The sequence below is a fragment of the Pongo abelii genome, chromosome 9 (genome assembly GCF_028885655.2).
Source record: "Pongo abelii isolate AG06213 chromosome 9, NHGRI_mPonAbe1-v2.0_pri, whole genome shotgun sequence".
In the NCBI taxonomy this organism is placed as follows: domain Eukaryota; kingdom Metazoa; phylum Chordata; class Mammalia; order Primates; family Hominidae; genus Pongo; species Pongo abelii.
Window position 1 is genome coordinate 116,119,689 of NC_071994.2, and position 25,668 is coordinate 116,145,356.

At 43.0% G+C, this 25,668-nt stretch overlaps 1 protein-coding gene across 14 annotated transcripts in view; it reads left to right on the plus strand.

Annotated features, from left to right (window-relative positions):
* Positions 1-21,894: 21,894 nt before the first annotated feature.
* The window catches only part of NCAM1 (neural cell adhesion molecule 1), a 316,550-nt gene continuing 312,776 nt past the window's right edge, over positions 21,895-25,668 (plus strand). For 10 of the 14 annotated variants that reach the window (XM_054525078.2, XM_054525079.2, XM_054525086.2 and 7 more), the window contains exon 1: positions 21,895-22,169. In XM_054525078.2, coding sequence (XP_054381053.1) covers positions 22,118-22,169 — 52 coding nt within the window. In that variant the 5' untranslated portion in view covers positions 21,895-22,117. The remainder of the gene's footprint in view (positions 22,170-25,668) is intronic. The other 4 variants (XM_054525085.2, XM_054525080.2, XM_054525084.2 and 1 more) reach the window with 1 other exon arrangement.

Genomic DNA, 25,668 nt, shown 5'->3' on the forward strand with positions numbered 1-25,668 from the left:
TCATGGTATAAAAATGATGAATAATTTAAAGAATATTCATTTCATATCCCCAGGTAAAAACACTTAATATATGTTTGTTGTTGGTAATTCAATCTCCTTGTAAGATGGCAAAATAATCTAGCCAACAATGACATCAAGATGTCAAGGTAAATAAAAGTGGTTAAAAAACAATAGCAGCATGGCCAGGAACGGTGGCTCATGCCTGTAATCCCAGCACTTTGGGGGGCCAAGGCAGGTGGAATACTTGAAGTCAGGAGTTTGAGACCAGCCTGGCCAACATGGTAAACGCTGTCTCTACTAAAAATACAAAAATTAGCCAGGCATGGTGGCACTCACCTGTAATCCCAGCTACTCAGGAGACTGAGGCACGAGAATCACTAGAACCCAGGAGAAGATTGCAATGAGCCGAGATTGCCCCACTGCATTTCAGCCTGGGCGACAGAGTGAGACTCTGTCTCAAAACAAAAACAAAACACAATAACAGCATATGTATACCTATTACCCTGGTAAGTTCTTACAGGCGGGTCCCACCATGGATGGAGGAGCCCCAGATAATTGTGAAGGGACTCAAGAGATAAAACTGACAGGGATCTTTTACAAACAGTTCGCTTGCAGACTTGAAAGAAATCTGTAGGACAATAATGCCACCTTGGAACACCTGCGATGAACATGTTAGCAGAAATAATGCAAGCTTATTATTTCAGAGTACACAATGCCTCTAAAAGAAAACTTCCTCAAGAGGAACACATTTGAAGACATAGCTGTTTATTGTCAAAACAGAGGGAAAAGATAGAAATTGTCTGAATTTTAAAATTAGAGTCTTAATATGTATAGTTCCTGAGTATTTGAGCACACATGAAACCTCTTCTTTATTGCAGATGAGAATTGATTCTCACTCCCCCGTTCCTTCTAAACAAATGGCTACAACAAAACCATCTTCATGTCCAGCTACACTGAAGAAAATTCTTGCTTTGTTCTTAGGCTATTTCATTTCCAACATGCACTGTCTTGAGCCAACTCTAAGATAAGCAGTTATTATTTGAACAGTTTATCAAATAATTTCCAAGAGGCTTCCCTTTGCTGTTTATGTTGGAAAGTTGTTTCTGCCTGAGATTATATTGATTCTAAGCAGTGTATGTGGTGAGAGTCCATGCTGATCCAATGCAGCTTACTCCAAGCTTTCACTTATATGAGAGCTCATTTTGGGTACATCTATATTTTTTAAACAAAAATACCTGATTAGCAAATCCCACAGCAAGGTAAGTCCCCAGCTCAGCCCTCCAAATGTTTACTACTACTTTTTGGCTGCTGGAATATTTACCATAATAAGCAAAACTTTAATCAAATCAGCAAAGGTTTTTCAATTGCAGTATACAAGTTCCCTCATTCTGAATTCATGCTGACTGTCTCCATTAGCACTGATAACCGGATGCAAAGAACAAGGGATGGGATAAAACCCTTTTTTCACTGAAAAGGGAAGTTACAAATAATGATAAGTTTTCCTAGCTTTTGAATTTAACAGCTCAGCTAACAAAAATGAGCATATTGTTGTCTCGCTAACCAAAGTGATCTAATTCCCTGAAAATAGTTGATCATATCTGCTGAACTGGTGCTACTCTCTGCCATATTTTCTATTTTGATCCTCATTTTGTTCATGAAACAGCAACGATGATTTAGAGTGACATGTTGTTGCTATGGAATCTTATTTCTCTCTGCTTTTAGTCTATTGAGGACTTGTGAGCTCTTAAATGTCTTTGCATGAGTTACTGCTCAAATGCACTGATGCACTGATGGGCTGGGCAGCTGTTCAAACCCAAACTCAAACCAGGGATGGTTACAGAGTCAAAGGTTGGGTTTTGAGCTGTGTAGCACATAAAATAAAAACAAGTCAAATGTTTAAGTCATGGCCTGTAACTTTATCTTGAAGGATTTTGATGATTCGAGCATTACTGCTGTGGTTTGGGACCGTTTTAGCCCCAGCATTTACAGTTATTCTTTTTTATTCCATGTATGGCACTCTGAGTTACTTCTCTTGCCTGATTTTCCTAAGGCAAAGTGGTGCAGATTGACAAAGGCTCTTCCTCTCACGGCCTGGCAACAGATATCTTTACATCTAAAGGAAAAATTCAGCTCAGCTGCTCTGATATCAAACATTGGATGTTTGTTACCCTGCTGAGGGGTTCCATAGGAAATTCACTGGCGTGCAGTCTCCACAAGAATCGGGACATTGTTTTATTTACTGCCGTCTAGCTAGCAGTTTGAATTGGAACTTAATCCAGAATAGGCAATCAATTAATATTTGCTTAAATGGTTGAATGTAATCAAGGAAGCTTATTATTCAAAGGGACCTGAGCCCTGCTGATTCTATTTCCCAGTCACTTTAAGTGTCTCTTCTACAGAACGATGACTGCTGATCTATATCTTCTGGAACCCCTACAGCCACAAGACCCTTCACTACCTAGAAAATAATCCATTCCATTTGTGGAGGTCTTCCACTGTTCAAAAGCTTCATCTTACATGAGATCACAATCTATCTCTTTCTCTATTTCTTCTTTAATTCTTATTTTTCCCTCTAGAAGGACACCTTCTTTCTCCTGACAATGCTTCAAATAGCAGGGGATAGGCCCCACAATCCCTGTAGAGCCCAAATGGCATAGAGTATAAATGACTAAATGGTGTAACCCATAAAACCAGGAAGGCGCTCTCTTCTCTTACAGAACAGGTGATTTTTAGGACAGTTTTCAGACCTACCAATTTTAGAGATTGCATGATACTAATAGGGTAATCAGGATTCATTACAGTATAAGAAATTACTGGACCTTAGTGGGGAAATCTCCACTTTAATTTTGCCTGACACAAAGCTTTAGGGAACTGAGATGATCAAGGAATTATATGTTAATTTTTGATTGGTAAAGACCTTGGAAATGAAATCTTAATTAATTAATCATCCAACTCTTTCTTAATTGAGCACCTACTCTGTGCCATCACTTAATTTTCCTATATTGAATTAAGGCTTTATTATTAAACCTTAAGATTTATTGAGTGCTATTGCTCTGCAAATGTTATCATACTGAATTCTCATAAAAACCTCTGATGATGATTCTATTATTATCCTCATTCTCATAAAAGGAAACTTAAGTTCAGCAAGGATGAGGAACTAATCCAAGGTCAATAACAGGAATGTCAAAGACTGAGGCTTCAAACTCAGATGTATCTTGGCACAAAAGTGCTCTTAATCTCTGGGCCATATATTTCTAAAGAGAAATAAATTATTGCAGGGAAAAATCCGGGTTTAATTAATTTTTGTATTTCTCATAGTGCCTTTCATAGTCAATTCTCAATAAATATACGTTGAATAAATAAACACATTTGGTGAATGTGGACTTTGGGACAAAGCGTGAGCCACAGCTTGACACTTTGTGCCTCAAATTTCATCTCCGTGAAATGAGAGAATCGGGCTGAATCATCTAAGATTTTCCCCAGTCTTAAGCGTGTCTGCTGCTAGTCTGAAAATGAGGATGAAGTGGAGTTTAACAGCCACAGACAAGAGTGAAGAGCATTTCTAGAGGAGCAATATGACCTAATAGAACATTCCTTCGAACAGAATGTCCCTCTGCCCAAAATACCCTTTCTCCACTTGTTCACTTGGCAAATGTCCAATGACCAGCTCAGCTTGCCTCCCCTCTGAAGCTGTCCTTGACCTCTCCCTCAATACACATCTCCCCCTACCACACACACACAATTATCTCTTTTTGAGGGGCCCCAAGTACACTGTGCATGATTAGTGGTTATTTCACCTGCCTGTCTCTGTACTCTCACACCCTAGACCGTGAGTTCCTTAAAGACAAAAACTGCATCGTATTTCTCTCCAGGCCCATCACAGAGCCTGGCACATAAAGCAAGGCTTCAATAAGTGTTTTTTGAGTGCCCATATGAATCAGCAGGGCATATGTTTGGGAATTGGAGGGGAACAATTTGACCTTAATAGAGGATTCATGCCAGGAAACAGGGAGAAATCAACTTCGTAGGATAGGGTGAGGCTTGAAGTCCAGAAATGGGAACTTGGGCTTCGTGACCCAGGCATTACAAAGCCACTGTACCGTTCTTACGGGAGAAGTGATGATAAAAAGAAAATCCTGTTGGGAAGATTAGTGTAAATATGTTTTCTCATTTAAAAAAAATGAGTAAAGTTTATGAACTTGCTTTCTTCCTTTACATACTGTTAATAAATCCACATCTCATTTACTACATCTAACACTTGCATACATAAACAACACAGACTAGTCTGGTTTGAAGGCATTTTTCTTATTTTATTTTAAGTAAATGAATTTTTAATAAATTACTAACACAGTAAACAAACATCTTAACTAGGATGAACCAAGTGTGAATAAGTCTAAACTGTTATTATCACGTATGTAGCACCTAGCTCAGTGCCTTACACATATTAAGTGTTCAATGAGTATTTGTGGGATGTCAAGTTGATATTGCATTGTGGTTATCTTCACTCTGGTTACTCACACAGATAGAGAAAAACAGCAGTCCCCAGATGTAAAACACAGTGATTATTTTAGAAGATTAAAAGATTAAAAAATAAATTAGGCTGGTCGCGGTGGCTCATGCCTATAATACAAGCACTTTGGGAGGCTGAGGTGAGCACATCTCTTGAGCTCAGAAGTTCAAGATCAGCTTGGGCTACATGGTGAAACACCATCTCTACAAAAAATACAAAAATTAGCCAGGCGTGGTGGCGCGTGTCTACAGTCCCAGCTACTTGGGAGGCTGAGGTGGGAGAATTGCTTGAGCCCAAGAGGTTGATGCTGCGGTGAGTCATGAATACACCACTGCACTCCAGCCTGGGTGACAGAGCAAGACCCTGTCTCAATAAATAGATAAATAAATAATAAAATAAATAATTAATTAAAGATGCAAAGACTTTAGCCTTTGTGTTTAGAATACGAACAAATCTTTTTATTCATATCAATGCTTGCCTTTTAATTCTCTAAAATGTAAAGTAATATTAAAATATGTGCATTGTTAGGGCACATGTCAAATGACTATAGCAGATCGTAGCTCAAAAATGCATTCCATCCAGCAAGACACCCACCCCAGTGTAAGCAAACAAGTGGATCAAATTTCTCTAAAATACAAACAGACCCCTTTATCCTCTGGTGTCTTGAAGAAGCTGGCCCTGGAAAAGAGTCCTCTCAGTTCAAGTGCATTGACAGAGGTGCTTTAGCCATCTTTCCCCAGGTGGTAATTCATATTACCATGTAGTTGTATCATTTTGCAGTCTTGGGATTTAAACTCATAAGCGGTTTCAGAATGTACAATTTTCTTCCTAACTTGAAGAGCAGAAAGGATCGTGTGTGTGTGTGTGTGTGTGTGTGTGTGTGTGTGTGTGTGTGTATTTTAAAGTAGGGAGGGTCTAAGAGGGCTCCTCTGTGATGTTTGGTGTCTGATTTTGAGTAATTGAGCTTCTCAGTGACTAAGCACGGTGCTATTAGATGAACAATATGTGACGTTGCCTGATGTAGTGCATAATTATCTCATTTGGACCACCTATGAATCAACATTTATGCCTAGGGAAGGGTGAACCTTTATCTTTATTCCTAGATTATGATAAGGTTTTCCATAATTTTGCAGCTCTACGGATGGCTTATCTCTATCTGTGTGGAGCTATGCAGCTCTTCCAAGTTTGGCTCTCTTATGCATATTTATCACTTTTAAATTTACAGCTAATTACTAGGATATTATGTCAGAAATAAATGGAAATCAACCCCAGTCTCTAGCAGTTTCATCTATAGCGAAAGTGCAAAGGAAAGAACTGAGGAAAGGTGGCAGGCTCTTTCCTTATACTTGGAAACCTTGTCATAACGTAAATTTTAGCCAGAAATTGGCTATTGTATAACAGGTCTTTGAACCACATCCTAGTTATTAAAATCCTAAAAGATCTCATGATAGCAAGGTCTCACTTCTTGTGTGTATTATTATAGGTGCTTGTAAATTTGGAGGGTAAATCTGAATCATGTCAAAAAGGATCCCATTCCTCACTGATGTTCATGTATATTTCAAAGGTAACTTATCTTCATTCCTGCTTTCGATCTTTCTTTGGTATTTGCTCCTAGCTCTCTGGATTTATGTATCTCTGCCCCTGTCCCTTTTGAAAGTAGTTAATCTTCCCCAATAGTTGTGAATATAATGTACTGGAAAAGAATGTAGGCTTTGGAGCCTGTGGTAGTCACTAGGCTGTTTATTAAATATTTCTGATTCTCCTTCTGGGCATAATAGATTTTTACCTCCCTGCATCCTTAAAGGTAGGAATACTCACATGGCTTGTATTGGCCAAGAAACTGGAAGTGTAAGGGATGTGGCCACTTCCAGCTGGAAAGTTTAAGGGCCTACGTGTGATTCAACTCACCATTCTTCTTTCTAACTTCTGCTTCCATAATCATGGAATCATGGAGATGGAGCCTTCCTCAGATTGAGTCTCCGAGCGAGGACAACATAGAACAGAACCCTCAACAAATAACCTTGTTGTTTTTAAGTCACTGAGACTTAGAGGTTGGCTGTTATCCCTGCAGAACCCAGCTTCCACAGTGCCAAAGACAGTCCTAGACTCGGATCCTTGAACAAAGTATGGAATTTCTTTGACTCCCTCAGGGAGTCATATGAAGAGTAAATAAATGTATGTAAGTAGAATGGCTTGCCCCCAAAAATGTACATACCAATGTTGATTTTCTCTGTCCTCCTTCTTCCTCTTTATCCATGAGGAGAGAAAGGGTGTCTTGTTTATCACTTGATTGTGCCTAGCATAAGCCCTGAAATACAGAGGTGCTTAAACAAATAAGTAAAAGCATAGAACTATCTGAATGAACTCAGAGAGTAACTTTTTTACATGATCCTTTAGCAATCATTGTGCAACATAAATATTCTTTTCTTTCTATCAATTTTCTCATATCAGGTTTCCCAAGGCACATTCGGACAATGAGACAGGTTGGATAGGAAGAGAGTTCTGTATTGGGATTTTAATTCCTGCATAGCTAGTTGCAAATCAGGGTGACTCTGGACTGAATGGGACAATTCGTAGCATTCTGAGCTGAAGTGGCAATGGCTCCACTGGCCTCCACATTGACCGGACCTCTTTTGGAGAAATAAGCTCTGCTCTGAGCAACACATTGAGAATGATCTTAACAAACTGGAAAACACACAGGTAGCAGGCAAGGGGGCAGACATTGTAGGCAGAGCAAGATGCTGAGAAGTTGGAAAGGTATTGTTTATTGCTCCAAACTCCCTCATGCTGTTGGGAGGTTAATTGAACACAGAAACTATTTGTATTCTCACTACTTTAGCAGACAAAGTGAGTAAAAATGTTGCCAGTGGATAAATTAGTCTGTACGGTGACCCAGGGACACAGAGTTTTTAAGAAGAGAAATAATGTTCCCATCCACTTGTTTAGAAATCATAGAGGAAGAAAAGATACGTGAAATTATCCAGCAAACAGAAAGATGGAAAATCATTAACAGAGAGTTTTGCTGCCCTATTTCATCATGAACTACATTTGCAAAGCAAAAAGGGACCCAACATTAGACAGGAGGAAAAGAGGACAATGTGAAGAAGAGAGGAGGAAATATGAGCTGTGAGCCATCAGCCAGGACAGATCTCTTTGCAGAGATCTTTTTGCAGAGATCTGGGGGCTGCTAATCCAGGGTTTCAAGGAGGCACCAAGATACCAGAGGAAACGACTGTCGAGATGGGCATGGTGCCAGGACACCTGAGCTTCATCAGGAGAAAAAGGATGACATTAGTGAGAAAATAGAATCTTCTGAATTAATCTGGGATAGGAGAATCAGAACCACAAAAGATTGGTTTCAGAGACTGGCCTGAGATTCTCTAAAGTTTTCTAAGACATCTTAAGATGAAATTCGACTTTACTTGCTAAACCTATAATTGTTGTCACCATTGTATGCATTTTTCCCTTAGCAACTCCTACATAGTTTTATTAGTTCATTCTCATGCTGCTAATGAAGACGTACCTGAGACCGGGATACTTTTTAAAGAAAAGAGGTTTAATTGACTCACAGCACTGCATTGCTAGGGAGGCCTCAGGAAATGGACAATCATGGCAGAAGGCACCTTTTCACAGGCCAGCAGGAAAGAGAATGAGTGCTGAGCAAAGGGGGAAGCCCTTATAAAACCAACAGATCTTATGGGAACTCCCTCACTATCATGAGAACAGCATGGGGGAAACCACCCCGATGATTCAATTATCTCCACCTGCTCCTGCCATTGACATGTCGGGATTATTACAATTCAAGGTGAGATTTGGGCGGGGACATAGAGCCAAACCATATCATTCCACCTCTGGACCCTCTCAAATCTCATGTCCTCATAGTTCAAAACACAATCATGCCCTTCTAACAGTCACCCAAAGTCTTAACTCATTTCAGTGTTAACTCAAAAGTCCACAGTCCACAGTCTCATCTGTGACAAGGCAAGTCCCTTCCACCTATGAGCCTATAAAATAAAAAACAGGTTAGTTACTTCCTAGATACAAGGGTGTACAGGCATTGGGTAAATACACTCATTCCAAATGGGATAAATTGGCCAAAAACTACATTGGCTACAGGTACCATGCAAGTCTTAAATCCAACAGGGCAGTCATTAAACCTTAAAGTTCCAAAATGTTCTCCTTTGACTCCATGGCTCATATCCGGGTCATGCTGATGCAAGAGGTGGGTTCCCATGGTCTTAGGCAGCTCCACCCCTGTGACTTTGCTTCCCCCTCTCCACTGCTTTCATGGCTGGCATTGAGTGCTTGCAGCTTTTCCAAGGGCACAGCGCAAGCTGTGGGTTGATCTATCATTCTGGGGGATGGAGGATGTCACAGCTCCACTAGTCAGTGCCCCAGTGGGGACTCTGTGTGGGGGCTCTGACCCCACATTTCCCTTCTGCACTGTCCTAACAGAGGTTCTCCATGAGGGCTCTACCCCTGTAGCAAACTTCTGCCTGGAAATCCAGGCATTTCCATACATCTTCTGAAATCTAATTGGAGGTTCCCAAACCTCAATTCTTGTCTTCTGTGTACTGACAGGACCAACACCACATGGAAGCTGCCAAGGCTAGGGGCTTACACCCTCTGAAGCAATGGCCTGAGCTGTAGTTTGGCCCCTTTTAGCCATGGCTAGAGCAGCTGGGATGCACAGCTTGAATTTTTCCCCAGAAAATGGGCTTTTCTTTTCTACTGCATGGTCAGGCTGCAAATTTTCTAAACGTTTATGCTCTGTCACCTCTTGAATGATTGCTGCTTAGAAATTTATTCCACCAGATACCCTAAATCATCTCTCTCAAGTTCAAAGTTCCACAGATCTCTAGGGCAGGGGCAAAAAGCCACCAGTCTCTTTGCTAAGCATAACAAGAGTGTCTTTTAATCCATTTCCCAAAAAGTTCCTCATCGCACCTGAGACCACCTCAGCCTGGACTTCATTTTCCATACCACTATCAGCATTTTGGCCAAAGCCATTCAATAAGTCTCTAGGAAGTTGCAAACTTTCCCACATCTTCCTGTCTTCTAAGTCCTCCAAGTTTCTATGTAAAGTTCCAAACTTTCCCACATTTTCCTGTCTTCTGAGCCCTCCAAACTGTTCCAACCTCTGCCTGTTACCCAGTTCCAAAGTTGCTTCCATATTTTGGGGTATCTTTATGGTAGTGCCCCACACCCTTGGTACCAGTTTACTGTATTAGTTTGCTCTTACACTGCTAATAAGGACATACCTGGGACTGGGTAATTTATACAGGAATGAGGTTTAATTGACTCAGTTCTGCATTGCTGAGGAGACCTCAGGAAAATTACAAGCATGGCAGAAGGCATCTCTTCACAGGGTGGCAGGAGAGAGAATGAGTGCCAAGCAAGGGGGAAGCCCCTTATAAAACCATCAGATCTCACAAGAACTCACTCACTATCATGAGAACAGCATGGGAAAAACCACCCTCATGAGCTCAATTATCTCCATCTAGTCCTGCCCTCGACATGTGGGGACTATTATAATTCAAAGTGAGATTTGGGTGGGGACAGAGAGCCAAACTATATCAATAGTGTAAAGGTAGCTTTTACCACATCCGAGGCAAGTGGTCTAGGAAGAATTTATTGATGACATTATTTATTCATTCCATCATAAGCACTGAACACCTACTCTGTGCCAGCCAACATGCTAGGTGCTGGTGATACATAAAATTAAAGTCTTTGTCCTATAGAATTTCACTGGCTAGTGGAGGAGAAAGAGCCAGAAACAGGCAATTAGATTGCAATGTGTGATCTGGGTGCCACGATAGGGGTGAGTACAAGAGATCCTGGAAGCTTCTGGGAAGAGCACCCAACCCAAGGGAGGAGGGTAAGGAGCAAGAGGTGGGAAGGGAAGGGTCAGGGAAGAGATTATTCCATAAAAGCTTGGAGGATGAGCTGGAGTCTGCCTACGCAGGATGGTGCTGGTGTGTGCTATTACTCAGGTCCTCCATGTGACATAAGAAGTGGTGAGAGGTGAGACTGAGAGAGCAGGGGCCTGGTCCCTCAGAAGGCCTTCGTGGGGCTTGGACTTCATTCCAGGGGGAAATGGGGAGCCATGACAGGGTTTTAGGTAGGGACATGACACGTTCAGCTTCTCATAATTATTCTTTGAAGGAGATGGCTCCGGGGGTTGGGGGAGATGGATTTGAAGAGGGGAGAGTGGAGGTGGGGAGATTAGTCAGGAGGCTTGGCAGCAAACTCTGTGAGATATGACAAGTGCCTGAACAGCAGCCATGAACAGAGCTGGGGAAGGAATCCTGGGCCGAAGCCCCAGAGCAAAGGAACCTTGAGCTATTTGTGGGTTTGCTTGTTGATTCCATTCTTTCAACAAACATTCAGAGTGATATTTATGGTGGAACACTGGGTGGGGCAGTGACAGGCAATGGGAGGAGAGGTCTGGTGTTTGTCACAGTTCTCTCCTGCTCAGACTCACTGAGTAGAATCTTTCTTCTTGATTTCTTCTTTGCTTGTGCAAGGATAGATGGTGGTTGGCGTGGGAGCCTCCCATGCTGGAACATGCCTGGCTCACTCCACACTCCACAGTCCTTGAAGATGTATCAAGGAATTTCTTTTGCAGAGCATGTGACTGGAATGAATGCTGTGTCTCCTTGGAGCCCCTGGAAGCTATGGAAATCTTGGCACCCAAGGAGCAAAGGAGCAAGGATAAAAATGTCTGCCAGCCTTTGGAAGGCATAGGTGGGGATTCATTTATATCCATGTTGACTTCCAATTCTGAGCTCTTTAGGATTCTGTAACTATTGTAGAGCTAACGACATCATCTAGGCACTCTGTTTCTTCAGGATAGTGCCAGAGTATTGAGATGTTGTGCCACGGCTGTGTCAAGGTTGGGGAAACAGTTCAGTTCTTTTAGCAAAGAAGAGGGGGGACGATGAGATGAGTGACTTTGTCAACTATAGTGAATAGCAGCCTTCTTGCTTCCTCCTCTTCCTATCTCTTTCCTCACTCTCTAGGGTGCTGTGCTTAGGAGAAAAGGTGGCATGGGCTCCCTGGATGGGCATCTCTCTGGCCCCAAAGATATAGATGAACCTAGAGAGACCTACATTTAGCCTTGGCTCTGCCTACAAGGCCCCTCTCTTTGGTGCTGGGGCTGATGCCGAATGGTATTCTGATGTGTGACAAAGGGAAGCAGTACAACCACAGAAAGCACAGAGGAACAGTGGTGAAGATGATGGGCAGGATTAAATTGGAGAAATAAAGATAGCAGGGGAGAAACAAAAATATTTTTTCCTTTTCCTGCAAGTACTGATGTAATCAAATCTTCTAAAACATCAGTTGCCCACAACTGCTATGACAATTATTCATAAAAGGCAATGGAGTCCTAGCTACTCCTTAAAATAAAACCAACTTCTACTTGTGAATAGCTAATTGTCCAATGCTGCACTCCTGTCCCTTGATGAGGCCCCACATGTCTTTCTATCATCATACAAGGTCAAATAAGGAAAAAGCAGGGAACTTACTATTATTACTGTTATAGTTAACATCTGTTAGGCACTCACTTTGATCCCAGAGAGTGTGAATTCATTCTTGTGAAGGTACCTAATGACTCTCATGTTCCCACACCCAGTGGATTTTCTTCACTGTCCTCCTTTTACTTGGCCACTTAGCAGCATTCACCAGAGTGACACCTCCTTCCTTTACAAAACTCTCACTTTTCTTGGTGCTGAGACACTGCTCTCCTCTGGTTGGACTCCTACTTCAATAGCATCTCATCTCAGTCTTTTTGCTTGTTGTTCTTTCTCTGTCTGAACTCATGATAAGGATGTTTCTCAGAGTCAAAGCCTGGGCATTCTGCTCTTCTCTTTCCATATTTTTGCCTAAGTGGTCTCATTTTTTCCCACGGTTTATGTACGGTGAATGCTGATGACTCTGAAAGTCATATCTCCTGCTAAGACTTTTCCTCTGACTTTGAGGCTCTCATATCTGACCATCATCTTTATGTCTCCATTTGGATGTCTCAAAGGTAGACCTAACTTTTCCCAAATTGAACTCTTGATTTCCCCTCCCCTTCAAGCAAACATACCCTGCATCTCCTACATGTTGACTTCTCCTCACTATTCTTCACATCCATCTGCAAGTTTGGTCAATTCTGTCTCCACTTGTCTGCATCCCTTCCACCGCCTCCCCAGCCTCCATCATCTCTTTCCTGGATTTCTGCAGTGGTTTCTGATTGGCCTCTCCACACCCACTCCTGCCTCCCTACAAGATGTTCTCCACTCAGCAGTTGGAGTGCATATTAAAACATGTAAAATAATTCATGTCTCCAACTGAAATCCTATTTAAGAACTTCTGGAAGCTTAGCGATATTTATTTATTTATTTATCTTTTGAGATAGAGTCTTGCTCCATCTCCCAGGCTGGAGTGCAGTGGTACGATCTCGGCTCACTGAAACCCCTGCCTCCTGGGTTCAGGCGATTCTCCTGCCTCAGCCTCCCAAGTAGCTGGGACTACAGGCACCTGCCACCACGCCTGGCTCATTTTTGTATTTTTGGTAGAGACAAAGTTTCACCATGTTGGCCAGGCTGGTCTTGAACTCCTGACCTCAGGTGATCCACCCACCTTGGCCTCCCAAAATGCTGGGATTACAGGTGTGAGCCACCGCACCCGGCCACGATTTTTACTTATTAAACTAAAAGCCGTTACACACATACACACACACACACACACACACACACACACAGATGTCACTCTGCTGCTGAAAATCCTCTAGGGGCTTTCTTTGAACTTTGAATAAAATATAAACTCCTTACTTTAGCCTTCAAGGTAGCTATTGTGCTCTGCTCATGCCTTATTTTGTGTCCCTCCTCCCCTTGCTTTTTCTATTGTGGCATTCTATTAGTTTCTGGAACCATCCATGCTTTTCTGCCCTCAGGATCTTTGCACACTCCTGGAATGCAACTCCACTTGCTATTTCCATGGCTGGGTATTTCTCATTATGTAGGTTGTAACTTACATGTCATCTCCTCCAGAAAGCCTTCCCTAATCTCTCCTGTCATACTTTATCAAGGAACCCTGTTATTTCTTTCATGGATCTAGTTACAACTTAAAATTTTTTCATCTCTTTGTTTAGTTATTTATCTTCTTGACAAGTCTGTAAACATGTGTATTTTGTTCACTTTTTGTATTCCTGACTACTAACAGTGATTTGCATGAGATAGGTGTTCACTATATACTTGTTGAATAAAAGAGTGTCAGGCTTGCACTAAGTTCTACATATCTTATTCTAATTAATGTTCACAAGGAGTCTGAGAGTTAGAGTCACACTAGTCCCATTTTATGGGCAAGAAAAATTAGGTTTACAGGCGTCAAGGTAATATACCCAAATCCAGAGAGCCTACAGGTGGAGAAGCTAGGATTGTCAAACTCCTGGAGTTGTTGAACTTGGATTGTCAAACTCCTGGAGCTGAACACTCATCCACATCACTTCATTGTCACTGGGGAGTGGGAGGATACACAGAAGGGAGCCAGGAAGTTATTGTGTCTTTAACATAAGTTCAGTCATGCTTTCTGATTTTTAAGATCTTGACATGGAGACTCTAGCTCTTTCCTTGTCTATTAAGTGACCGGTTTCAGAAGGTTTTGTTTGTTTGTTTCTTCAGGGACAAAACAGGGAGTTAGGCAGCCTGGAGTTTGAATTCAGCTCAGAGCCCAGGAACCGTTTATAACTATCTCCCCCTTGCTAGTTCACTTTAACTTCCTAAAGTTGTGCACACTCCATGGCCTGATTCTTGTGATTTGATTCTCCCTCATCCCTCAATATTTACATTGAAACGAATAGATTGCCCAAATAGTAATCTGTGACAGTTCTCTGTGACTCAGTTTCCATAACTCTGGAGTAACTTGTCTAAATACACTCATCTCTGAGATGTCAGCATGATTCTAACACTTAGTCCAAGTAACAACTCTGGTAGATTAGAAAACAGGACCCCTCAATTCCTATCAAAATCTCAATGATAGTTTACGTAGAAATAGAAAAGTACCTGCTAACATTCATATAGAGGCTTAAGAGACCCCATATAGCCAAAACAGTCTTGAAAAAGAAGGATGAAGTTGGAAGGCTCACACTTCCTGATTTCAAAGCTTACTACAAAGACGCAGTAGTCAAAACAGTGTGGTACTGGTATAAAGACAGATATGCAGACCAGTAGAACAGAATAGAGACTTTAGGAATAAACCCTTGCATATATGGTCAAACAATTTTTGACAAGGGTGCCAAAACTATTAAATGAGAAAAGGATAGCCTTTTCTACAAATGGTGTTGGGAAAAGTGGATAGCCACATGCACATAAATAAATAAATAAATTTGGATCCTTATCTTATACCACATACAAACATTAACTCAAAATAGATCAAAATGTAATAACTAAAACTATAAAGCCCTTGGAAGAAAACATAGGGGAAAAGCTACAAGACATACATTTCACAACGATTTCTTGGATATGGCAATAAAAGAATAGGCAACAAAAGAAACCATAGATAAGTTGGACTTCCTTAAAATTAAAATGTTTCTATATGGGAAAAACACTATTAAACAGAGTGAAAAGGTAACCCATGGAATGGGAGAATATTTTCATATCATATATCTGATGAGAGATTGGTACATACCATATATAAATAATTCCTACAACTTAACAACAACAGAACAACCAACCCAATTAAAAAATGGGCAATAGGCTTGAAAAGACATTTCTTTAAGGAAGATATAGAAATGGTCAATAAGCACATGGAAAGATGTTTAATATCATTAGACATTAGGAAAATGCAAGTCAACACTATAATAAATTACCACTTTACACTACCACTTTACACTAAATTACCACTTTACAACATTATAATAAATCACCACTTTACACTAGGATGACTACTATCAGAAAAAAAAAGGAAGAAGACAAAGAAAATACAAGTATTAGCAAGAATATATTGCAAGAGGGAATGTAAGATGGAGTGCAGTCCCTGTGGAAAATGGCATGGAAATTCCTTGAAAAATTAAGTGTAATTACCATATGATTCAGAAATTTTACTTCTGGATATATACCAAAAAGAAGTGAAAGCAGAGACTCACACAGATATTTGTATACTCATGTTCATAGCAACATTATTCACAATAGCCAAAAGGTGGATGCAACCCAAGTCACCATCAATAGATGAACAGATAAACAAAATGTGGTACACACATACAATGAAATATTATTTAGCCCCAAAAAGGAAATAAATTATTACATGTTACAACATGGATGAGCCATGAAAACATTATGGTAAGTGAAAGTAACTATTCACAAAAGGATAAATATCGTATGATTCTCCTTATTCCAGGTACCTAGAGTAGTCAAGTTTATAGAGACAGGAAGTGGAATGGTGGCTGCTAGGGGCTGGGCAGGAGGAGAGAATTGAGAATTACTGTTTCATGTGTACAGAGTTTCAGCTGGGGAAGATGAAAAAGCTCTGGAGATGAATGATAGTGATGGTTGCACAACAATGTAAATATGCTTGATGCCACAGAACTGTACATATTAAATGGTAAATTTTATGTCATATGTGTTTTATATTTTCCCACAATAAAACAAAAGAAAAAAACCTGACGATATAATTGTCTACCTAGAAAACCCTAAAGACTACTACAAAATCTCATAGAACTGATAAAAGAATTCAGCAAAGTTTCCTGATACAAAATTAATGTACACAAATCAGTAGCTCTCCTATACACCACCAGCAACCAAGCTGAGAATCAAATCAAGATCTCAACTCCTTTTACAATAGCTGCAAAAAAAGTAATAATACTTAGGAGTATACCTAACCAACGAGGTGAAAGACCTCTACAAGGAAAACTACAAAACACTGCTGAAAGAAATCATAGCTGACACAAACAAATGGAAACACATCCCATGCTCATGGATTGGTAGAATCAATATTGTGAAAATGGCCACACTGCCAAAAAAAATCTACAAATTCAATGCAATTCCCATCAAAATACCACCATCATTCTTCACAGAACTAGAAAAAAAACAATCCTAAAATTCATGTGGAACCCAAAAGGAGCCCACACAGTCAAAGCAAGGCTAAACCAAATTTATTATTTTGAAGTATAGCTAAAATCACTTAGTGGGTACTATGCTAAGCTGTTCAAATCCCCCCTTCAGGGCTGGAGGGCTTACTCCAGATGCTGGGGATGCCCTCCTTCAGCTGAAAAGAATGACCTCTCACAAGGCCAGGTTGCATTCTTGGGGTGGCTTGGATCGGGTGATCGGTCAATATGAGGATATTACAACTATTTTCAGAGCTCTCAAGGTGGGGCTGAGGCTTTGTGGTGCCTGCCCTGAGGCCCAATTTCCTCCTCTTTATTAGTAACCTGTTTATTTCCCTTCCCACACAGATGTTGATCCTGAAAGTAATTCCTAATAAACTTTCTGCACAATAAAAAAAAAGGAAAATGAAAACAGCACCTCTTCCTTGATGCTTTACTTCCACTGATGCCAGAAAAAAATCATCATAACAACCGTATAAATAGATGATGGGTGGGATTTGCAAAACACTCCTTAAAGCTGTGCAGTGCACAACCCGCACAAAGGAGCACTGGTTCTATGTCAACCTCTGTCTCATTTCTCCCACGTTTGGGAGTCCCCAGCACCATTGAGCTGGATTGACTGATGAGTGCCCGCTAGTCCTTAACCAGTGCCTGAGCCAGCCTTGAACATGGAGGAAGCACATCAGTTGCCCCAGCCCTGCCATGTGTTAGAGTTTGTAAGTAATTTCTCATGTCAATCAGATTTGGAAGATGAGAAGCTAAGAGTGAGCTGGGAGGGTCCCGAGAGACTTTCACTCTTTAGCTTTGTGGTCTCAAGTTTACCTCCTGGTCCTTACACTTTCCTGGCTCATGCTCAGCTCTTTGGATAAGTCAGAGAATAAACAGATTAAGTTGGACTTTCTCAAAATTAAAAATGTTGCTATATGGAAAAAACACTATAAACAGAGTGAAAAGGCAACCCACAGAATAGGAAAATATTTTCAAATCATATATCTGATGAGAGATTGGTATCTACCACATATAAAGAATTTCTGTGACTTAACAATAACAGAACAAACAACCCAGTAAAAAAAAAACAAAAAAAAACGGGAAGAAGATTTTCAGCCTCTCTTAGCCTCAGGTCTTAAGTTGTCTTAAGACCTGTCTCTTGTGTTGGTCTTAAGATGCTGTGTTTCTCAGACTCCATTTTGCCTGTATCAATAGTGAAATAAAGTTCTTAGGGTATCTGTGAGTCCTAAGATCAAACCTGGGGTCTCCATTGTCAATAACAATAGGAAAGAAGCCCTAATTTATTCCAAGTTCATTTTTCAAGTTGTGTAAGTCAAGCTAGTGCATAACGTCTTGGTGGTGCTGAGCAAGAGTTAACACCAATTTAATTGACTTTATAACCTGATAATAAAGCCCTCACATTAAAAGAGAAGAAAAGAAAACCGTATTTTAAGCCTCCTTCTCCCACAACCTTGCCTCCCTGCCATTATCCCACTACTCTTTCAACATCATACTGCTGGAGCGAGTAGTTCACACCACTGGCTTCTCTCTCCTCCCCTCCCTTTAATTCCCTCCTCATCATTCCCATGATGTCTCCTTTCCCCTCCATTCCATGAATACTGTTCCCCTAGGGGCCACTAAGGACTTTCCAATGGTCAAATTCAGGAAATTCTTTTAAATCTTCCCCTTTTTTTGACCACCTCAAAGCTTTCTTCTTTAGGTTTTGTGACATTGTCATGTTTCAATTTTCTTTCTAGCTGTCTGTTTTTCAGTATTTCATTGATAAGTCCTTTTGCCTGTACCTTAAACATTGATGTTCTCTGGGCCCTCTCTCTGTCTGTCTGCCACACATTTCCACTTGGATGTCTCTGAAACATCTCAGACTTAGCATATGCAGAGCTGACATCATTGCTTCTTTGCTTATCACCTGGTCTGAATCTACCCCTCTTCTTTTGCTCCCTGTCAATGTTACCAGCCACTATTCAATCACCCACACTGGACCCTTAGCAGTTGTCACTTTCTCAAGATCTCTATCACATACACCCGTATAGCTCCACTAAACAAAATGGTAATCCCTCTCCGCCCCAGACTCTCTGTCCCCTTATCTCTCCTTATTGCTTTCCTTAGCACTTATCACCATCTGTACACTACTAGATGTTTAAGGATTTATTCTCTGTCTTCCCCCATAAGAAGGAAATCCCATGAGGGCAAAGGCTCTACTTTGTCCACCGCTACATCCCCAGTGTCTAGAGCAGTGCCAGGCACTTAGTTGAGAATCCATAAATATTTGTTGAATGAATGAAAGGAACTTGGATTTCTTCCTCTGCCTCATACTTCCATCTTCACAACATACCCAGGTCCACCTGTTCTTATCTTATCTTGGAATTGCAAATCTGGGCTCCTTTTTGCTTCCTTTTCCACTGTCGCTTTCTTAATTAGTCCCTGTCACCCCATCCAGAGCTATCATGGCCTCCTAGCTTGTCTCCTTGCCGTGGCTGTCTTCTTAGACCATTCTCTGCTTCCTCTCTAAAGAAGTTTCTCTCTAAAGCACAGTCTGGAGTCTCCTTCCTCTGCCTCAATCCCATGGATGTTCACTTTGTAGATGCTCATTAATGTGTGCTTGACAGCCCGGGCCTCTCTCTGGGGAGAGAGGTCCAGTGAGGGCCACAGTTTTGTCCCATTTTAAAATGAGGATCAGGGAGGGATTGAAACGCAACACAGAGCTCACAGATGTAGGCACCAACTAGTGGAGATATACAGAATTGGAGACAAGTGACATATCCTGTTAAAAGAACTTGGGAGAGATACCGGGAGTGTGGACTGGAATGACTGGGGCAGCATTCTAGAATGAATCATTACAACAGAGATCAACCACTACACGGGGTAGGCAGGGGCTGGAGAGAGAGAGGGAAAAAAAAGAAATTCAGTCATGCTCAAGTGAGATTGGATTTCCACACTTGTCTACATTGAAAAGCTAAAAATAGGGACATTTTGGGAGAAAAACAGTGAAGAGTCTTTTAATTCTACTGACACGGACTATAAGGAGGGAGGTTTGCAGGGAAGAATGTGTCTCTCACTTTCAGGGGCAAAATTGGAAAAATTTTTATTTTGGGGGCCCCAACCTTCACTCTCTCCACTCCACCCCCTGCCTGTTCTCTCTATCTTTCCTCACCATCAAAACCTCTTTTTTAAGGAAAGAGTCTGATAACATTCATTTACATAAATCTGTAATATTTAATGTGGTGATTTTAGATGTTAGAAGCAGAAGTCTGAAATCAAAGACACTTAAATACAGCAATCATTAAAAAAAGACGTATATAATTCATTGCATCCAGCACAGGGCTAAACCCAGTGGTTGCTCCCCAAATATTTGTTGAAAGATGTTCAAAAAAGCATTATTTATATTATCAAACTCCACAAACAGTATAAATATCCAAAAATGGGGAAACCATTGCAAAATCATCCATATGAAGAAATATTACATAGCTATAAAAATATCTAGAAAAGCTTTTTAATGAACCAGAGGAATAAATGCTTATACTGATGTTAGGTAAAATCAGCAGGATTCAAATTGCTACTATAATATGTCAATTATAAAAATCATATGCACATACAGAAGACAAAATCTATGAGTATCTCTGGAATCTGTGGGATTTGGGGTTATTTTTAGTTCTTTCTACTTTTCTGTATTTTTGAATTGTTTATACTTGGTATGAGAGAAATAGCCCAAAGGAAACGTTGTGCAAGATTTACTTGGGGGAAGAAATACTTTTCAGGGGTCCCCGATAATTACACTGTACTGGTGTGGCCCACTTGGTCTATTATAGAGGAGGAAAGTGGGGAAGAGATGGGGCCTGTTCAGTAAGGAAGGATGGATGGTCTGCCAGCAGAGGATGGATTTTTAAAAACTGCTACAGCGGCTGGGCGCGGTAGCTCACGCCTGTAATCCTAGCACTTTGGGAGACTGAGGCGGGCAGATCACGAGGTCAGGAGTTCGAGACAGGCCTGACCAACATGGTGAAACACCCTCTCTACTAAAAATACAAAAATTAGCTGGGCGTGGTGGCGTGTGCCTGTAATCCCAGCTACTCAGGAGGGTGAGGCAGGAGAATCGCTTGAACCGGGAAGAGAGGTTGCAGTGAGCGGAGATGGCGCCACTGCACTCCAGCCTGGGCGACAGAGCGAGGCCCCGTCTCAAAAAAACAAAACAGAAAATCTGCTACAGGAGTGAGGAGGCCGACCTTTGAAGAAAAAGGGAGTACCCGGTAACATTAGTGCTTTAGTGCCTTTGAACTTATGCAGACTTCCTCTGTTAGAGGGTTTCAGTGTTCTAGGCTAATGGGTTAACCTGACATCTAGAACACCTTCCTCACATTAGTTCCTTACATACCCAAGCCTTCAGGTGCTGAGACATGATTCTTTTCACCCTGCTCTCTCCACCCCCTACTTTTGAAAACACGGGTGGAATTTTAATTAAAGCCTATTGTGTTGGTACCTCAGTAATATACATTAATATCTTTAAGAATTAAGGTCACGTCCCCATGTAAGAAAATATTATTTAATGACGCTTCTATATCATAATACCTATATAAAAGCCTTGGCTATTTTAATAAAGAGACCACAGATTTCAGAATTTATAAACAGGAAAACATTTTCTTCGGGTTATTTCTGGAAATCTCTTCCAAACATCGGAGTTTTCTTCTAACTTAAGTCTCTTCCCACCTCCTTCCCAGGGGATCTGCTGAAGGGTGTTGTATGTCTCTCTGTGGGAGAGCAAACTTCACAGTTAGGATAAAACAAACAAACAAACAATATCCAAACAACACCCAGCAACTACAACCCCCATCCCTCTCCAAAGTTCTAATTTCCCACACTTAAAATTAAGTCCTGGGTTATCCTTGTGTTTCAAGGATCTTAGAATCGAAATGGAGGGATTTGACAACTTTACCTAACCAAATCTAAAATTTTGCTTTTATTATTTACTAGTTATCAAAATATGCAAACTCCTGATTAAGGAAGGCTGGGTAGCAGGAGCGCCTGCGAAGAAGTAGGGTAGAAGTGTGAAAAGAAATCCCAGCTCTCCCAGGGAGACTGCGTGTGAAAGAGCCCGGCTCCCCCGAAAGCTCCAGGCCGCGTTTTGCAGGCTGCCGCATCTGCCTCCCCTGTCTCTCTTACCTCCTTGATGTTCGGCACTATTTGTGGCCGGCGTGGTGGAAGGACACAGTGAGGTTCTCACCCCCGCCCCCCGCTCCTCGCTCCCATCCCAGTTCCATCAAAACGAACACGGGCCAGCGCAAGGATCTCCGAGTTGCGAGTGTGCTGAGGCTGGTACTGTCACTCATTCTCCGATCAGCGCGTGAACGCAGCTCGGCTGCCGCTGGCAGGAAACAATTCTGCAAAAATAATCATACTCAGCCTGGCAATTGTCTGCCCCTAGGTCTGTCGCTCTGCCGCCGTCCACACTCGCTGCAGGGGGGAGGCGCAGAATTTACCGCGGCAAGAACATCCCTCCCAGCCAGCAGATTACAATGCTGCAAACTAAGGATCTCATCTGGACTTTGTTTTTCCTGGGAACTGCAGGTACATTTTTTTTTTTTTTTAATTCTCAATCTGGTTTGCTAATTACCCCTTCTTCCTACTCCTAGGAGGAACGCTATTATTTTGGGTGGTTTTACGTGGACTGCTAAGGCTGGTCATTTTCGTTTAGCTGTGAAAGGAGCGCGTCGCCCTTGCTGCCCAGCCGAACCCCGCTCCCTCCTGGGCTGCGCTGCACGGGGTTGCCTCCCCGCGCCGCCAGCGCCCGGCGCCCCTCCGGCGCGTCCGCCCTTCCCACTTTGTGCGCCCGCGGCGGTGGGAGCAGAGCTGGCCGGCTCCTGGGGACTCAGCGGCCGCGCTGGTGATGGGCAGCGCTCCTTCCCCAAAGGCGGGCGGCGGGGCGGGGGACGTCGCGGCTCGGGTGGTGCCGCCGCACGGGCTCGGATTCCGAGGGGGAAGTGGCTTGTCAGCCCCGGCTCCGGGAAGAGTGAACAATAAGGCTAGGGCAGCCGCCCCGGATCGTTATATCCCTGGGTCTAATAAAGTCAGGATCGCTGCTTTGCCTCCCCCGCCCCAGACGAATAACGGTTTGCAAAATGGGGCGAAATGGGCAGAATCGCAGGGCTGTGTGGCCGTTGTTGCACCCCAGTCGATATGACGTTAGTTTTTCATTTGCCAAATTGCTGGTTAGTTGCAAAGCCTACCCTCGGCCGCGAGCACTGAAGGATGGGAGGGTCGAGCGCCGCGTTTTGACAGGAGGAAGTGCAGAGGGGCGGAGGGCGAGGAGGGCGTGATCGGGGCTGCCTGGTGTGTGTGCGCTTGTGTGCGCGCGTGTGCCTTTACACGCGCCGCGTGCCCAGTGTTGCACGGGGCGAGAGAAGAATGGCAGGTAGCCGCCCGAAACACCTCGCCCTATCTCCTTTCTTTGGGCGAGGTTCCCGATCCTGGCAAAGTGTGAACAATAGGGAGCTGGGAGGAAGACAGTAGTGATGCTGCCGCGGGTGGCGGGGGTTGCGCCGCCGCCCAGAGAACCTCGGCAGTGGGGAGGGAGGTGCATTTCATTTTGGCTATTTCCATCCCGGTCTCCCTGGAAAATTCTTCTGTGCGTGCCCACCCTCCCCTCCAGCTGTCATCCCCCCACCTCCACCCAAGGATTTGCGCTTTAGCTCTGATGGACGAGAGGGAAGGAAGAAAAGCAGGGGCCGCAGAGAGCTGGGTGGGTTGGGCGGACATTCTGGGCGGGGGGCGTGTGCTGGGAAGCGATCGAGGAAAGCCGGGCGGAGGGGCGGTGTGTCGCGGTCGCAGCTGCCAGGTGCCGTTGTACCTGCCCTGGACTGCCGAGCCCCGGTTGGGGAGCGCACCGGGCGGGCCAGGGAGCATCCAGTGCGCCCCCTCCGCGGGCGGCACAGGAGCAGCGCTGGGCCGCCGCCTCCAGCCAACTCGGGTCCCTCCCATGGCGACCAATCAGCGCGAGGCTGGCTGGGCGGGAAGCCGCGAGAGGCTTTTATTGCGGCGCGGGTGGCGGCCAGGAGCTGCCAGGACAGTCTCCCGGTGCTCCAGCCTAACGGTCTCGCTCACTCACCGCCAAGAGAAACCCCGCCCTGCAGCGGGTCCTCCGCCTGCCCGGCAGTTTCCGAGGAAATAAAATGGAGACTAGGTGGTCACCGGGAGTGCTCGTGGTCCGGCCGCCCGTGCTCGCCCACTCTCGCCTCTTTCACGCCGACTTGGAGCATCCCACCGCCCCCGCCAGCGCTCACTCTCGCGCCGCGGAATCCGGGCCTGAGCGTGTCGCCGGGGAGGGCACCCTGGCAGGCACACCGACGCGCGTGCGCTGACCGGCCGGCCGCGGGCCGGGGGCGCTACTGGCGGCGGGGCGGGGCCGTAGCAGGGCCCGGAGGGGAGGGGTGAGGACCAAGCCTAGTCGGCCTGGCTCTGGGTCTCCGCTGCCACCTGGGCGGGGGCCACCCCGGTTATACCGCTTTCCGCGGTGCCCGTAGGTGCCGCGACGCGACCTGTCCACATGGGGCGGGGGAAGGGGGGTGTTTTTGAGACCTCCTCGCCCCCGGGTGGGAGCGTGACAATGGAGCCCGGATATTTGGTGGGCCTTTTGGGGGATCGCCTGACGGTCCTTTCCATCATCGTGATGGGTACAGTCATCAGTATTTGGATCCCGCGGAAGTTGCAGGCCCAGGAATTCCCACTGGGATGTTCCTGGATGCCCAGGCAGGGGAGGCATTCTAACCAGTATTCCCTGGAATGAAAGCGACCTCCTTCCTTCCTGGCCCGGTACCTTGAGGATGGGAAGAAGGCAGAACGTGAAACACATACAAGGTTGCTTAACAAAAGAAAGAAGTTGAATGGTTTTCCAAAGAGAAATAATTTCCCATTAAAATGTCTTTTGTACCATAGTTTAAAAAAAAAAATCAAAGAATTCAAGTCAAAGGGTCAGAATGAAAATGAAAATATAACAACAAGTATATATACATATGTATATATATCTGAGGTTGTTGTTTTTTTTTTTTTTTGGACTCAAATGTAGCATGTCCAGGGCAGTGGTAACTGAGTTTGTGTGCTCCGCTCGGTGCATGTGAAAATTTACATATAAGGCAAGCTAACCTTAAAATATCAAGTGAGTCCGATGGGCTGCCCCTCTCCGCTTTTGGTGTCCTCTGCTCTTTAGAAATACAATGAAAGGTTGTGCAATTGCATAGTAAATTTGAGTTTATTCTAGTATAAATTTTGGATGTTTTGAAGAATTGTTTGCTTGAACGATCTGGAATGGTTAAGTCACATGTTTACTCGATAATTTTACAGTCTTCTGCCAGTTAAACTTGCAAGAGTCAAGGAATGGATAGGACTGGGTTTCTAACAAGATACCACCGGTTAAGAACAAAGAGCTACTTTACAAAAGCTAACATTGAAATCAAGTAGTATATAGAATATCTCTCACTAAGCAAATTAAGGTGTGCTTCCACAAAGTTTACTGTGAGCACAGTTATAGTGAGCCATATATTTTTGTTGATTTTCATTTTAAGATTGAGAATGTGTGTTTTTAAACAGAATTTCACTGAATGTAATAAAGGCTATATAAGAATGTGGAAAACCTTTCACAACTCTAACCAAATCGTAGAAAGATTATTTTCTTTCAATAAATACTAGCATATTTAAAAATATTAATAACTGATAATTTGTTTAAAATCCAACAGAGTTATTAAAAACAGGGAATATAATCCAGACATTGTAGACGTGTGGGCTATGATTTATGTAAGTTTTTGAGTTACTATTCCCTCTATAAAGATCTTAAAGATCTGCTAACCTAGCTAAGCTTTCATTAGTCTTTAATTGTTTTCTTAAGTTAATGCTTTATGAACGCCCTCCTTCTTTCCCTAAATTGTTGAACCTGATAAGTTCCTTCCAGATACCTTTATCTAGGATTTAAAAAAAAAAAAAATGGAATACCAGAAAATAGCAGGACATATTCTTGTTTAGTAAAGGAGGTTCCTCTAAGTCTTACTATGATAATTGATTAAAGTAAGAATATGTT